This window comes from Myzus persicae, unplaced genomic scaffold (assembly GCF_001856785.1).
Source record: "Myzus persicae strain clone G006 unplaced genomic scaffold, MPER_G0061.0, whole genome shotgun sequence".
Taxonomy (NCBI): Eukaryota; Metazoa; Arthropoda; class Insecta; order Hemiptera; family Aphididae; genus Myzus; species Myzus persicae.
In genome coordinates this window covers 52,890-66,450 of record NW_019103451.1, presented here as the reverse complement: position 1 = coordinate 66,450, position 13,561 = coordinate 52,890, and the positions used below count along the sequence as shown (strand labels likewise).

Genomic DNA, 13,561 nt, shown 5'->3' with positions numbered 1-13,561 from the left:
CATGTCGCATTTTGCTGCCCGACCGATTCGTAAATCGTGATGAGGTATTCGAATAATGAGCAATCGAGCGTGTACAACAGTAGGTGCGACCCAGCGGAGCAGCGATTCCGTCGGGCGGAGGCGGCGGTGTCCGCTCACGTTGGCACGACTGCAACAGCCGCCGCAATCGCGGCTGCCGGCCGCCGGTTTGTCGATTCGGCTTTCGGCGAGGCCGTCGTCGTCGTCGCCGCCGCCGCCGCCGCCGCCGCCCGCGTGTAGCGGCGGAGCGGGTAAACGTCCGATGAAACGCGCGTAAACAACACGCACGGCCCGCGTCGTTCCGAACACCCGTGCCGTCGGTGTCTCCATCATTTTGAGAACTTGTACGAAACGCAAACCTATTCGATAACGACGAGTGTTGCGGGAGGATTCGCACTACCCCAGCGCGTAGGTGTCCAGGTGACCATGTCCGGCAAGAGTTCGCTGGAAGTCAGCCGCCTGATAGCCGAAGTGCACCGGAGGCCCGAGGTCTGGGACCGGCAACACCCGCAACACCACAACAGGTCCGTGCTGGACCATCACTGGGAGTCCGTGGCCGCTTTGCTCGGCATCACGGGTAAAATTCAACTTTAAATAATTAATTTTAATGTCGTGTCATTGTACCTACATACTCAATAGGTTAGGTATTGTAATAACAATATCACACTGTTTCGTGTGTGTAAATTATTATTGATTCTGTGGTTCGCCTTAATATAGTCGTTCGTGTCGTAATTTACTACGAAATAATTATTCGTGTAATTCACTAATTCAGTAGTCTAGTGTTATATTCCACATTGTGATTTGAATAATAATAATAATAATAATGTGATATTTTTGCTGTGCTGTGGCGATGATTACATTAATATTGCGCGTTTCAATCGCTCTAGACTCGCACACTCGCACACGCGCACGCACAGCCCACAAGCCCGCGTGTTGCGGCGGCGGTGTTGTCGTCGTCGTCTCCTACCCACCTTCCACTAGTCCGCCGGCCATTCTCCCTCCCCGTCCTTCGTCCCGCGACGCTCGAACCAGACGCCAGCGGCGGCGGCGGCGGCGACGCGTTTTACAAGAGGCAGCGTTTACACGCGGGCACGCGGCGGCGGCGACGAGTGGCCGTTGTGGCGGGACCGGAGAGCACGTGGGTATGCGGCGCCGTTCCTCCTCCTCGGCCCGCGCACCCCCGTCAGCCCGGCGCGTACCACCCATCGGCTTCACTGGCGTTTTTGCGTTATAGTGTTATTGCTGTTGTTGTTGTTGTTGTTGTTGTTTGGTATTGCACCTACACATCGCACGACAGCCTTTATTTTTTTCCTCGGGCCGTTTACCGAGCCGCTCGTCCCCGCCCTCTGTCCCATCGTATGGTTATGGTATATTATTGTGCGTGCAGGTATCTCATCACGACGACGGTGTTTTCACCGACTGGTTCCGACCAATAAAAATATGTTTTGGAGGTGGTCGGTGGACCTCTCGAACATTGTGAACGGACCAAGAGTATAATATTATACCGGTAACCGCAGCTCCCCGCGTAATAAATTATACTTGTGTACCATGTCCACGAAAAATGTTCAGCTATGTCCAACAACACGGTAACGTGGTTAATCGTGTGGTAACCTAACCTAACCAACCAGTCACAGTGAAGGATTTAAGCGAACGTGTATAGTGGAAACCCTCTACATAATGGATGATGGTTATAGGTTATTGTGCAGTAGTGCACAGTACTGCTAGTGTTGACATGGGCAATTTGTCGAATAAAACTTGATTTACTTTCGTCATAATTATTAGGATAATAATTACTACCACAATAGATTTTGGATAATTTTTTTGGTGCTTTGCCATTTTCTTTTTTCAAACGTAACCAATCAATGTTAGATTAGTTTTAAAAAAAATATTATTTTAGATTCTGATCGGAAAGATGGATGTATTGACTTTACAACAATATGTGTTTTATTGTTTATTGATTTTATATTCTATCTGTCTTCACCTTTTGGGGCATCCAAATTGCTTCGATTTTCTACTTCGGCGTTTTTTTAGTAGGACAGTGAATTTTATTGCTGAATTAGGGGATCTAAAGTAGAAAATTCACCGTAGTTTCCAAGGAAAAACAAAATAAAAACTATTGAGATATAACTGGAAATTTTACGCATAATCAGTTTTCAACAAAATTAGTTTATATGAATATTTTTCATACTTTTATAAGCACGAAAATTTTTCTATTTTTCTTTAATTAGGTAAAGTCGATAAATAATATTTCACTCAGCCAAAAGACTTGAACATTTAATACTAGGTTCATAAGCTGCTATTAAAGCAATAAATAAAAAAATTGATGTTCATCAATTGTTTATTACTTATATTAGTTTATATAGGTATGGTAACATTTTCAAAATATTTTGACTCAATTTGAGCTGTTTATAGACATTAAAGTTTCAAAGGTAATTTGTTATAATCATTTAAGGTTCGACACAATTTATCAAAATCACGAACATGTTCAAATTATTTTGTAGTTAAACAAGGTTTCTCATAAGTTGTTCATACTTTAACCAAAAAATCTAAAAATATATAAACACAATTTTTGTTGCTAATATTTAAAGTTCAAATATGGACAAAATTAGATATTTAAACGAAGAATAACAAAAATAGTTATTTTGTCGTAATTTAAAAATATGATTTGTGGGTACTTACTACTAGTTGAAACTTATGAAGTATATCATTATATTTTATAAACACAATGCATGACATTTTCAAATGCAATGTTTTCAGGAAAAATTAATTCAACCAACTGTATTACATACCTACTAATAGTAAAATAAATTATTTTAATACCTATCATTAAATATACTTGTTTGTATAGGCGGACAGACCGTCTTCGCTCAAAATCATTCATCGCATATATGCAATAATTTTATGTATCATTAAATTCAAAATTAATACGTCCATTACAGTGAGTAGAGTGACTCACGCCAACACCAAATGTACAAAAAAGCTGTACCCACTTCCCCACCTTTGTTTTATTATATAATATACGCTCGAACGACGAACACATACCAATAATATTTGCTCAATTCAAGTTTAAAACCAATGTAAAGGATATTTCCCTTAGGAAAATAGCATTTAAAAATATAAATGTATCTACTTAAATTCTTCAAACACCAGTTTACGCTGCACATATATTATTATTGTTTGTATCAACTGTCCTATGTGAGATTTTATTTTATATTGTGGGTACAATGTGTAGGTAGTGTGTATTTAGCTCATAACTTAAAAGATACATAGAACTGTTGAAAATGTATAAACTAAACATGGTATCACGTATTTAAAAAAAATACAAAGGTTTCACTTCAAAATTGTTGTATACATTTTTAAAATAATTAAATTAAAATTCTGCAGTTCTGCACTCCTACAGGTTACAGTACTAATTGAAATCGTACAAACTATGATTAAGTAGGGGATCATTATGTATACTTTCAAAAATATGTTTTATTTAGTTTGATTTCACTCTATGGTTAAAAAAGTATGCATGTGTACAATCAAGGAATGTCGTATGATAGGTTTATATGCTGATATAGTAGGGTGGTATATTATACTGCACATTAATATTTTTATGAATATTGTAGTTATTCAACATTATTTTCTGATAAAAAATAGAGTATTAATATGCAGCTATAAATAAACGTACTTAAACCATTTTAAATACAAATTGTTTCAGTAAAAATAATTGTATACCTTTAAGCGTAAAAACTTTTTATTTAATTTACTTGCGTAATTAAATTTATACTTCGTCTGATAAGTTTCTCGGTAAACATGATTATACACTTTTTAACCATTTTATTATAATATGAATAAACTAATATATTTAGTTATAATAGCATAATATTATTATTTATTATATTATTATGATACAAATAATTTAAGCAAAATATGTGGTTTAAATAAAAGTTTCAAGTCATGTTTTTACCGAGTTTTCTCGTTCCTTTTTGAGTAAAAAAAGTTGAATTTATTCCTTTAAATTTTTAATTGGGTATTCTATTATTCGCAATCTCACCATATTACGTTGCTTTAATGATTTGTATAAAACCGTTAAAAATATTCCTATTCAACTTTAATATCTAGGACTTTAATCATGAAGTGCGTGGAGATAGGTAGTAGGTACCACCAACTTCTAACCATCTATAATTATAGCTATTGTATATTAATGTTAAGTTTCCAATCGTCATATAACACTTGACTGTTCAAAACAGCATAGCAATAGGGTATTACTGTTTCATTTATGTTAACCCTTAGGATCGAATGGTCAAAAAATGTTTTATCTAAACATAAATATATTTAATGTAATTAGGGTGCTGATACGCTGAGACTGAAGAGTGCACAATAAAACTCTATATAATGTATTTAAAATAAAAATAAAAAGCTGTTTAATACGTAACCTCTCGGGTGTACAGTATAGGTGTAGATTATACCTCGTCACTAAATGGGTCAATGCAGTTTGTAATGCATACCTATTTGTGGTAATTAGAATTCAATGATAAATCATTGTATAGGTAAAAAACGATTCTGAGCGGAAACAGTCTGAATTTTTTGGCAACCCAAGTTACCAAAGAATCATTTTAATAAAAGTATTACATTTTAACAAAAATTTGTATTTTTTTTCTCGATCATTTATAAAACTAACAAAGTACTGAACATTTTATATGTTGATGTCTTAAAAGTACCGACCAGATCCAATTTTATACCATGGTAGAAACAGGCTGAGAGACCTCTCACAAAGTTAATGATCAGAACATTGTTTGTGAACTAGAAAAACTGCCTTCGGACATAAAACTAAATTTAAAAACATATATCTCTTGCAGTATTTTATATGTCTCATATTTTAAACAATTATACTTGTTTGTCTAAAATATGTCGATAATATATTAAATACTAGTTAAAATAACTTAAATCAACAATTAAAATATTTTTCACTGAATAAAATATAAATTATGAATTTGTACAGTAAATCATTTGTTTGGTATTATCGTTGATTATCTATAAATACTAGTATTTAATTAGTAATATTTATAATAGTATTATTTACAAATAAATCTACTTGTATAATGTTATATTGTAAAGTGAAATAATTCTTGATTACTTTATCCGACTTTAATTGTATCATAAATTATTGTTCAGTACACTTACATGGCAAGTACAAAGTATTTTATAAACACCTCGATAAGTACAAAATCTAAAAAAAAAAAAACTGTGGAATGCTAAAAATATAATTAATTACAAAATTTAAAAATGGAAAATAACTTAACCAAATCATACATTGGTAGGTAACTTACTATATGTCTACAAAATATATAATGTATGAATGATTTGAGCTTTGTATTAAGTAAATGATGTATTACAACAAGTAAAAATTAATTTGCTACGAATTCACAATAATAATGAATAATTAACTTTAATAAGTCTTTATTAATAGCTATGTATATTAAATTCAAATTATTTGACGTAATCGCAAATGTCGTTTTGGTCTGGATAGTTAAAAATTTTAATTTTAAAATAATTACAAACCATTAATAAATATTGATAAGTGATTGCTAACAAGTATCTGTAGTTCTACTCCAAAAGGTAAAACGTTCGGTATTTGTGACTAAAAAAATGTATGAATATCTATGTGTTATAAATTATACCTAATATAAAATTTGTTCTTGTTATAATGTAACTTAATTGGCTAATTACATATATGTACTAGGTGTGCACGTATACGTACTTATACCAGATTTATTAAAAAAAAACGACATCAAGATACATTTATAAAAAATCAATCAAATCACTTAAATATGATATTACGAACATCTAAGTACATCTATATAATCATTCTGTCTATTGTTACATTTCCCTAGTGATGCTTACTAAGTTTAAATAGCTGTGATTTAATAGTTTAATACTATACCTCACTATTGAGTCAACAACAATTTAATGACCTTCTCTAGGGCTGAAAAAAAAATGAAAACTATTGAATAGTTTAATTTAATTTAAATTGATTGTTTTGTTTATTTGAATTTAACTATCATTATTATTATTATTATTATTATTATTATTACTATTATTTATCTATTTATACCTATCTATATAAACAAGTTGATTTTACTATAAAGAAATAAACTGTAGCTTATTTTAATATTGTAATTATTTTAGGTAAAGCTGCTCGAGGAAAATGGAAAAACTTAAAAGACCATTTTCGTAAAGAGTACAAAAGATGTATGACTAGCATGGAAAGTGATCAAGAAATGTCTAGATGGCCATATTTCCATTCTATGATGTTCATCAAAGATCAGATCTCACACACCGTCACAAATTCAGTATACTTGACGGATTTACAGTATCAAAACATATATCCAGAAGTGGAATTGAAAGAAGAACTATCGGATGAAACAAACCCCTTGAACTGTCTTAACATTGAGTATGACAATCAAAATTCAGTCGAAATAAAATCAGAGTATTCGAATCAAGACGAAAATATTTCTGACGACAAACATTTTTTATTGAGTCTTTTACCCATGTTATCTACACTTCCGATGGATAAGAAACTCACAGCTCGGATAGCCATCGAAACTTCGTTGCTCAACATAGCTTACCCGGATCTGAGTATAGCCGACAATTCACCCGCTGAACAAATGGGTACCACTCAAAAATCATCTACCAAGACTGAAAAAAGAAAAGGAATTGCCGAAGATGAGTGCCATCCCAGGAAGCGTCCGATAAACGTGTAAAAAATTTGTTGAAATTCATTTAGTACCTATATTTTATAATAAATAAAAATTATACATATATATAATATTTTTCTTTTTCTATTTCTTTTATTTTTTTGTTGTTTTGTAATACATTTGGACCATAATTTAAGTATGTGATGGTTTCTGTTTATTTTATTTAAATATTTTAAGAACGGCAATCGTTTGATTCTAGTATATATTGACAATAATAAAACCGAGAGGTAAGTAGGTATATAAGCACTAAAATCATAAAGTGGAACACCTTTTTGTCGACAAAAACGTGCTACTGCTAATAATAAATGAGTATAATGACCGTGCTAGTTCCTTAATATACCTATCGGTTATAATGTTAAATATAATTTATAATATGATGTTTATTGTTTATTTTTTACATGTATAAATGTATGTCCTGAATGTAGTATAAAGATCTAATGTAATATATTTTGAATTTTGCTGTAATGAAATTAAAAAAAAATAATTGTATAATTATCATTATTATTAGTAATTTTACCATGGAATTAAAAATTTAAACAAAAGTTACTACACAAAGTTATTGTTTTCATTTGTCAGATATATTTTTACACTTGTATATGATTACTACCTATTTCAGCATATACCTATGTATTATGGAACCAGGATTAAGATCTCTGGGAGTCTAAGGGCAGATAATTGGTTGTGGATCAATAGAACAAAAAATACAGACTTGTTCTTATTCCTGTTCGAATATCATAATATTGGATGCATTGGCGTATACTTTGTAAACATGACTCATTGTTAGAGGATGTCAGCACACTGTCTGTTTTCTCCCTTTGACCTCCATGCATTTATACAAAATAATTTTTTTTTATGTTCTTGAGTAATCTTTGAGTAAAATGACATATTAAAAAAAAATATGGGGAATAATATTTTGGAGGGTATGACATAACGACGTGACTAAATATTGTCTCAAAAGAATTTAAAATTTATTTACATTTTAAATATTTATTTTTATTTTAAAGTTAAATAGGTAATCGTAAAATATGAAAACTATATGTTAAACTCAAAATTATTCTAAAAATAAAAAAATAATTTTTATAATATGCGATTTTACAATAATTTAATTAAAAATCATAAGAAACGGTTTTATATGATTATAAATACCAATTAGAATAAAAAATACAAATGCTTATAGTATTTATTATAAATCGTTTTATCTATGTTGCGAGTAGTGAGTCTGAAAGAGAATAGTTTAAGTAGAAGTAGTACTAAAATGTTGCTTTTTTCAACAATATAATTTATTACCTAGTCAGTCGTCAGAACATTTTGTTATTACCTATTCTTGTCTGTAACTTAAAATATTACATGGAAAAAAATATAACATTTTTTTTATATAATTCTATTAATACTACCTAAATCATTTTCAAATCAATTTTTCTTAACCAATTTTCAATAAAATAATGACATTTAAAAGTTAAATGTTGAATCTACCTACAGTAAACTTTACTATTGCTAAATAAATAAATATTATTATCACCTATTACCTTTAAAAAAAGTTAAAATTGACATAAATATAAAGTATGTTAACCATACTAAAAAACTACCTAGGTCTACATTTATTCGTATTGTTAAACAACTGAATTATTTAAAAACAAACAATAGCCATGAAAATAAAGTCGGGTAACGACACGGTAAATGGTATATACTATATACTGACTACTGGTAACCTATAAGTACCTACTATTTAGTATTTTCACACGAATGTAATATGTGTAGTATTATATTTTTTTTCACTTGTTTATTAAAAAAAGTAATATTTTTCACTATAAAAAGTATAAGTATAAATTACTAGGTACTTAATAAAATGTTTCTGCTAACGATGATTGGAGCTCTTTACATACTAGGGCCTCGAGCTGCCCTCCTCCCTTTAATCATAGCCAGTACATTATAATAGTTTGGAATTTTGCGCATCGTATTTGTCCATTGTTTATATTAAAGACAACGGCGTTTAGTCGTAAATGTTTGGATGATTTAATATTATCAGACATGTTTTCATCTCCACGGTTGAATGGCATGCAAAGTTTTAACGACCAGCGACTGAAATTTTAGTGACGTTCAATAAAATCTTTATTATTATTATTATTATTTTTTATTATAACTGTTTTTCCTTTTTTACTATCGATGTCGTCGGGCTCAGCGCGACTAAAATGCTGCGTCGTTAACGGTACATTAAAATGGAAAACCCATCGCGGGGGGATTTGCTGCCGGGGTATTTTTCGATGGCCTTTTTTTTTTCTCTCTCGCTCTCTGCGAAATGCGCCCTTGACACTCGCATTCTTATCGGGCGGGGCTCCAAGTGCGCATCCGACCGGCAACCAATTACACATAGACATCGTATTATTATTATAATATGTACAGCGTGGCTCTATATCGGAGGTTCGATCTGCAGCTGTTTGGTCGCCCCGACGATGAGCTCCGGCAAACGGGCTTTTGTTATCGGCGATTGTCTCCCGAGACCCGTAAAACTGCTGCGGCACGTCCTCTCCTCGGCGACATATTACGTATTTATGTCGTACGAGTACTTATTTGCCGAGTGGAAAACGGTTTCGGGGCCGGGTCCATCGACGTGCCCGTCTTTTGATTAACTCCGGTCTCCGCGTCCGTCGGTGTATTACATAATAATATAATACAAAATAAACAAAAACCAATTTCGTATAAATCACAAGGGTCCGGCCCCTTTCCAATGTCGTAAGTACTATCTAATTACGGACCTTCGCGGTGTGTGAAGCTTTTACGCGGCGAGAGTAGATTAGCCTCGCGACGTCGGCGTATATACTAGCTATATATATAGTCGTACATAAACCATATATTATTATTATAGGCATTTGTGTTGTAGCTACTGCTCTGCGAGTTCGATAGGTACCTGCGATAATTATTTACTTTAGGTAATGCGATTTCTACACGTCTAGCGTTCAAGACGATTGGCTGCGAACGAAGTGCAACCGGCCGGGGTGCTGTTTCTAGAAATTCAGAGCCGTTCAGATTAGAAGCAGCTAAAGGTAATTACGTATTTAGACGTATAAAGTGTCGGTACATAATATCATAATACTATATTATATAAAAACGCAGCATGGCACGAATACAAGATTAAAAATATTTTCTTTAGATGCGATACGAAATGCTAAACGATCCAATACGATAATAATAATATTTCGTATTGCTCGCCTTAAACAAAACATTATTATTTTTTTAATCAAATATTTGAACTGTCAAACAAAGTTCAAATAATAAAAAAAATATATAATAGCATCATTATTTATAGCTATACGAATGAACGAGCATAACACAATGATGACCTGTAATGTACTAACCTAACCTTACTGTTTACATATTATTATTAAACGTAATCCGTATAATGCCTTAATGTTATTATTTATCACTTACTTTTAGGTCGAAAGCAATGACAATATATTTTCAACTGTTTGTTTATTTGTTTATTCATTCATTTTTTGTAGGATTATTACTAAAACAGGGTAATTTTAATGGTATATAATAATTAGGATAAACTATTGTATCATCAAAAACCAAATTTTGTATTATACAGTTATTACTAAACATAATATTGATTCATAAAATCATATACTCATCCACTAAACATCTTAGGGGTACAACAATCCAATTATATTTTTAACTTAAATTATTAAAAAATTTAATTTTAACTTTTTTATTACCTACCAGTAATCTGTTAAAAAATCAGAAAAATATTATTTAAAAATATCCGCAAACCCAATTTGAATTCAAAAAAGTATATTGCAAAAAAAATCAATTAAATCATTTAAATGTGATACCAAACAAAGAATGTTTTAGGTACTTACATAATATGGTCACCATTCTTGTCATTGTTAAAACGATAAACTAATGTACTGAATTGTTTTTTTATAGAGTACCTTAAAAATGAATTCTTAAAACTACCCACTTACCTGTATCTATATATTATACATAGATCATTTATTTAATAAAATTGTAATATTATATTATATTGTAGGTATAGGTAAATATTTTTTAAATGCTTCTACGCTTATTATTATCGGTAATCCCGGAGACCCCAAATATGTTATCGAAACAATATTAAGTTCGGTTGATGTTCCGGGTTCCCGTTGGTATTGGTTCACACATTGAAGACTTTAAGAGCAATACAACGTCTTCCCGCAAGTCAGCTGGTATACTTTAATATTATTATAGTACCTTACCTACAAACTTTATATATGTTTTTCTATTACTATTTAGTACTTACATAATATGAGTTTATGAATCAAATTCGTATCAAATTGGCGACATCACTTTACGACATAAATATTTCCGCCGGCTGCAGGTTGCAGACAATAGAAAATGCCACAATAGCGTTTTGGTTTTTCCAACTTCAACATCTTTTCTTCGTGTGTGCTTTAAAACATTCATATATGTAGGTACCTATGTACAGTTCATGGGAGAATAGCAACATAGGTATAATAGTCGCCCGGTCTTAGTGTTTTGCTCAAATCCGTTATTATTATTGTTGTTATTATTATTATTATTATTATTATATTAATGAAGAGGTGTATAATTATCGTAATAATTGTTGCATCGTTCTTTGTCCATGGGAAGTGATCCGAACCAGAACAAGCGTAAGTAATTCTCCTTAGCCTTAGTCACTTCCGCAGCTAAAGAACAAAAATAATAATAATAATAATAATAATAATAATAAATAAAAGGGCGATTGTTCGGGTTCAGGGAGTCGTATAAAATACCGAGTTCGTTTATCATACACGGCCAATGATACGCTCTTTCACGTGGTGTCTGCTACCAGCACCACTCGACAGTCGACAGTGTATAATATTATTATTATTATGTGTCACACGTTGTCGAAGTGGTTTCTTTTTCACGGTCAGCTATTTAGTTATTTTCGTCCAGAGTTTTGATAACCAATTAAATTTGTTTACTTGTGAGCAAGTCGAGTTTATCCGTGCGAGACGCCAAGGCACATTCGAAATTTGTTCCACTGATTCTACACAAACATAGTAGATATAGTAAACTATATATAATATACAGGGTGTCTCTTGGGAATTCGAGATGATGGATATATCAAACCAATGCGGTACACGCAAGACTCTAAATATTTGCGAAGCGTAGCCGCGTTGGTAGGTACTTAATTTATTCACTGAAAAACTTTGCGTTCAAAGAACCCCATTTTAATATTATACATTATAGTATATACTGTTGGTAGGTACATGTTATAGCACATAGCACGATAATTATACATGAAATAACATCTTAAAATGTTACGGAAATATATATATACATAATACATATTCGATCATTATACAATTTTGTTCGACGATGTTTTACATCCTGTGTAATATCGATTCATGTGTATTTATTTTCGTTTATTATATTAATTGGAACAATTTATATACTAACAAGCTTGTATAAAATTAATGAGCCTAGAAAAAATAGGAAGCAACGGTCTATCGATTAACGACATTTTAAGTAGGGTGTCATGCACATGGATTTTCCGATTTTTTAATAACAAACACACGTAATGAATAGACCAATAGATATTGATGTATAAATTCATTTTAAATTGTTTTATAAACAGTAAATGTTACTCTAATAGCACCACCAATAAGTACATATAACTATAGTAACAAATTACTAATAATTAAAATTTTTAATTTTTAATTTAATTATTAATATTATTAGTATTAAAGCTGAAGAGGAACTGTTTATTATAATATAACAGTTAATCATTATCTCTTGAATATTTATGAAAAATGTGTTATTGTGTGTTCGTATTCTATAGTATTACTGGTACCACGAAGAAATAACCCTGGAAAAAATAACCCCATTATTTTTATTGTAGTGTTATTTTTTCCGTGGTTTTTTCAGGGTTATTTTAAGGCAAATTAGTATTACTTGTATTATTATTGCAACAATTGCTTAAAATGACTATCTTCAATGGTTGAAAATATTATTACAATAGGTAATACTTTAATTTTACTGTTTTTGTTAAGCAATAAAAAGACAAGACATATTTGATCATTTTAAGACTCATCACATGAAATCTCTTCAAAACCATTGAATGGCAGAAATAAATGAGAATATAATGCAATAAAGAGTACGAGCAGGGAATTGTATTTTCGTGTTTACGAGCATGTAATCTCGAAGTATATTTTCATATGAAGTGTAAGTACATATAAGTCTCATAATGGATAAAAAGGAATTGAACTAAATATATTTTGAGGACACTGGAAACGAATAGCAGAAATGGGGAGAAAACAAAAGAGATAAACATAAACATTTGAAATAAATGTTGTTGTAAATTTCGATCATTTGAAGTAGTCCCTAGAGCTCCCAAAAAGGGGAAATGGGTCTCTTGTCAATATGTCTATCTCTTCTTGTCACTTATGATAAATCTAAGAACTTTCAAAACTTTGTCGATTTGTCTATAAATATGATTTTATCAAATGTTTAAGTATATTTCATAGGTTTGGTATTATTAATTTGTTAATGAGGTAAGTTTGGCCATTTGGGTGATTTTTAATTGTTTTGAGCATTTTATGTCTACAATACAGTTAGTTTAGAATACAATCAACCATAGTATAATATAGCATCGAATATAAATTTGAAAAGGTTTCAAGTATTCAACTAATTGAAAAAAAAAAATAGTCTTTATATTAATAGTATAATATTATACTAACATATCACGTATACCTAATTCAAATAAATAAATGAAAACAGCAGGAAAATGAGATTTTATAAATTTATAATAAATGTATTTT

At 31.3% G+C, this 13,561-nt stretch overlaps 1 protein-coding gene across 1 annotated transcript; it reads left to right on the top strand.

The window, feature by feature from the left end:
• The first annotated feature begins 274 nt into the window (after window positions 1-274).
• LOC111034560 lies at window positions 275-6,832 on the top strand. The gene is made up of 2 exons (XM_022315838.1): window positions 275-595; window positions 6,193-6,832. The coding sequence occupies exons 1-2, from the start codon at window positions 445-447 to the stop codon at window positions 6,765-6,767; spliced, it is 726 nt and encodes a 241-aa protein (XP_022171530.1). The 5' UTR covers window positions 275-444; the 3' UTR covers window positions 6,768-6,832.
• Window positions 6,833-13,561: the final 6,729 nt, after the last annotated feature.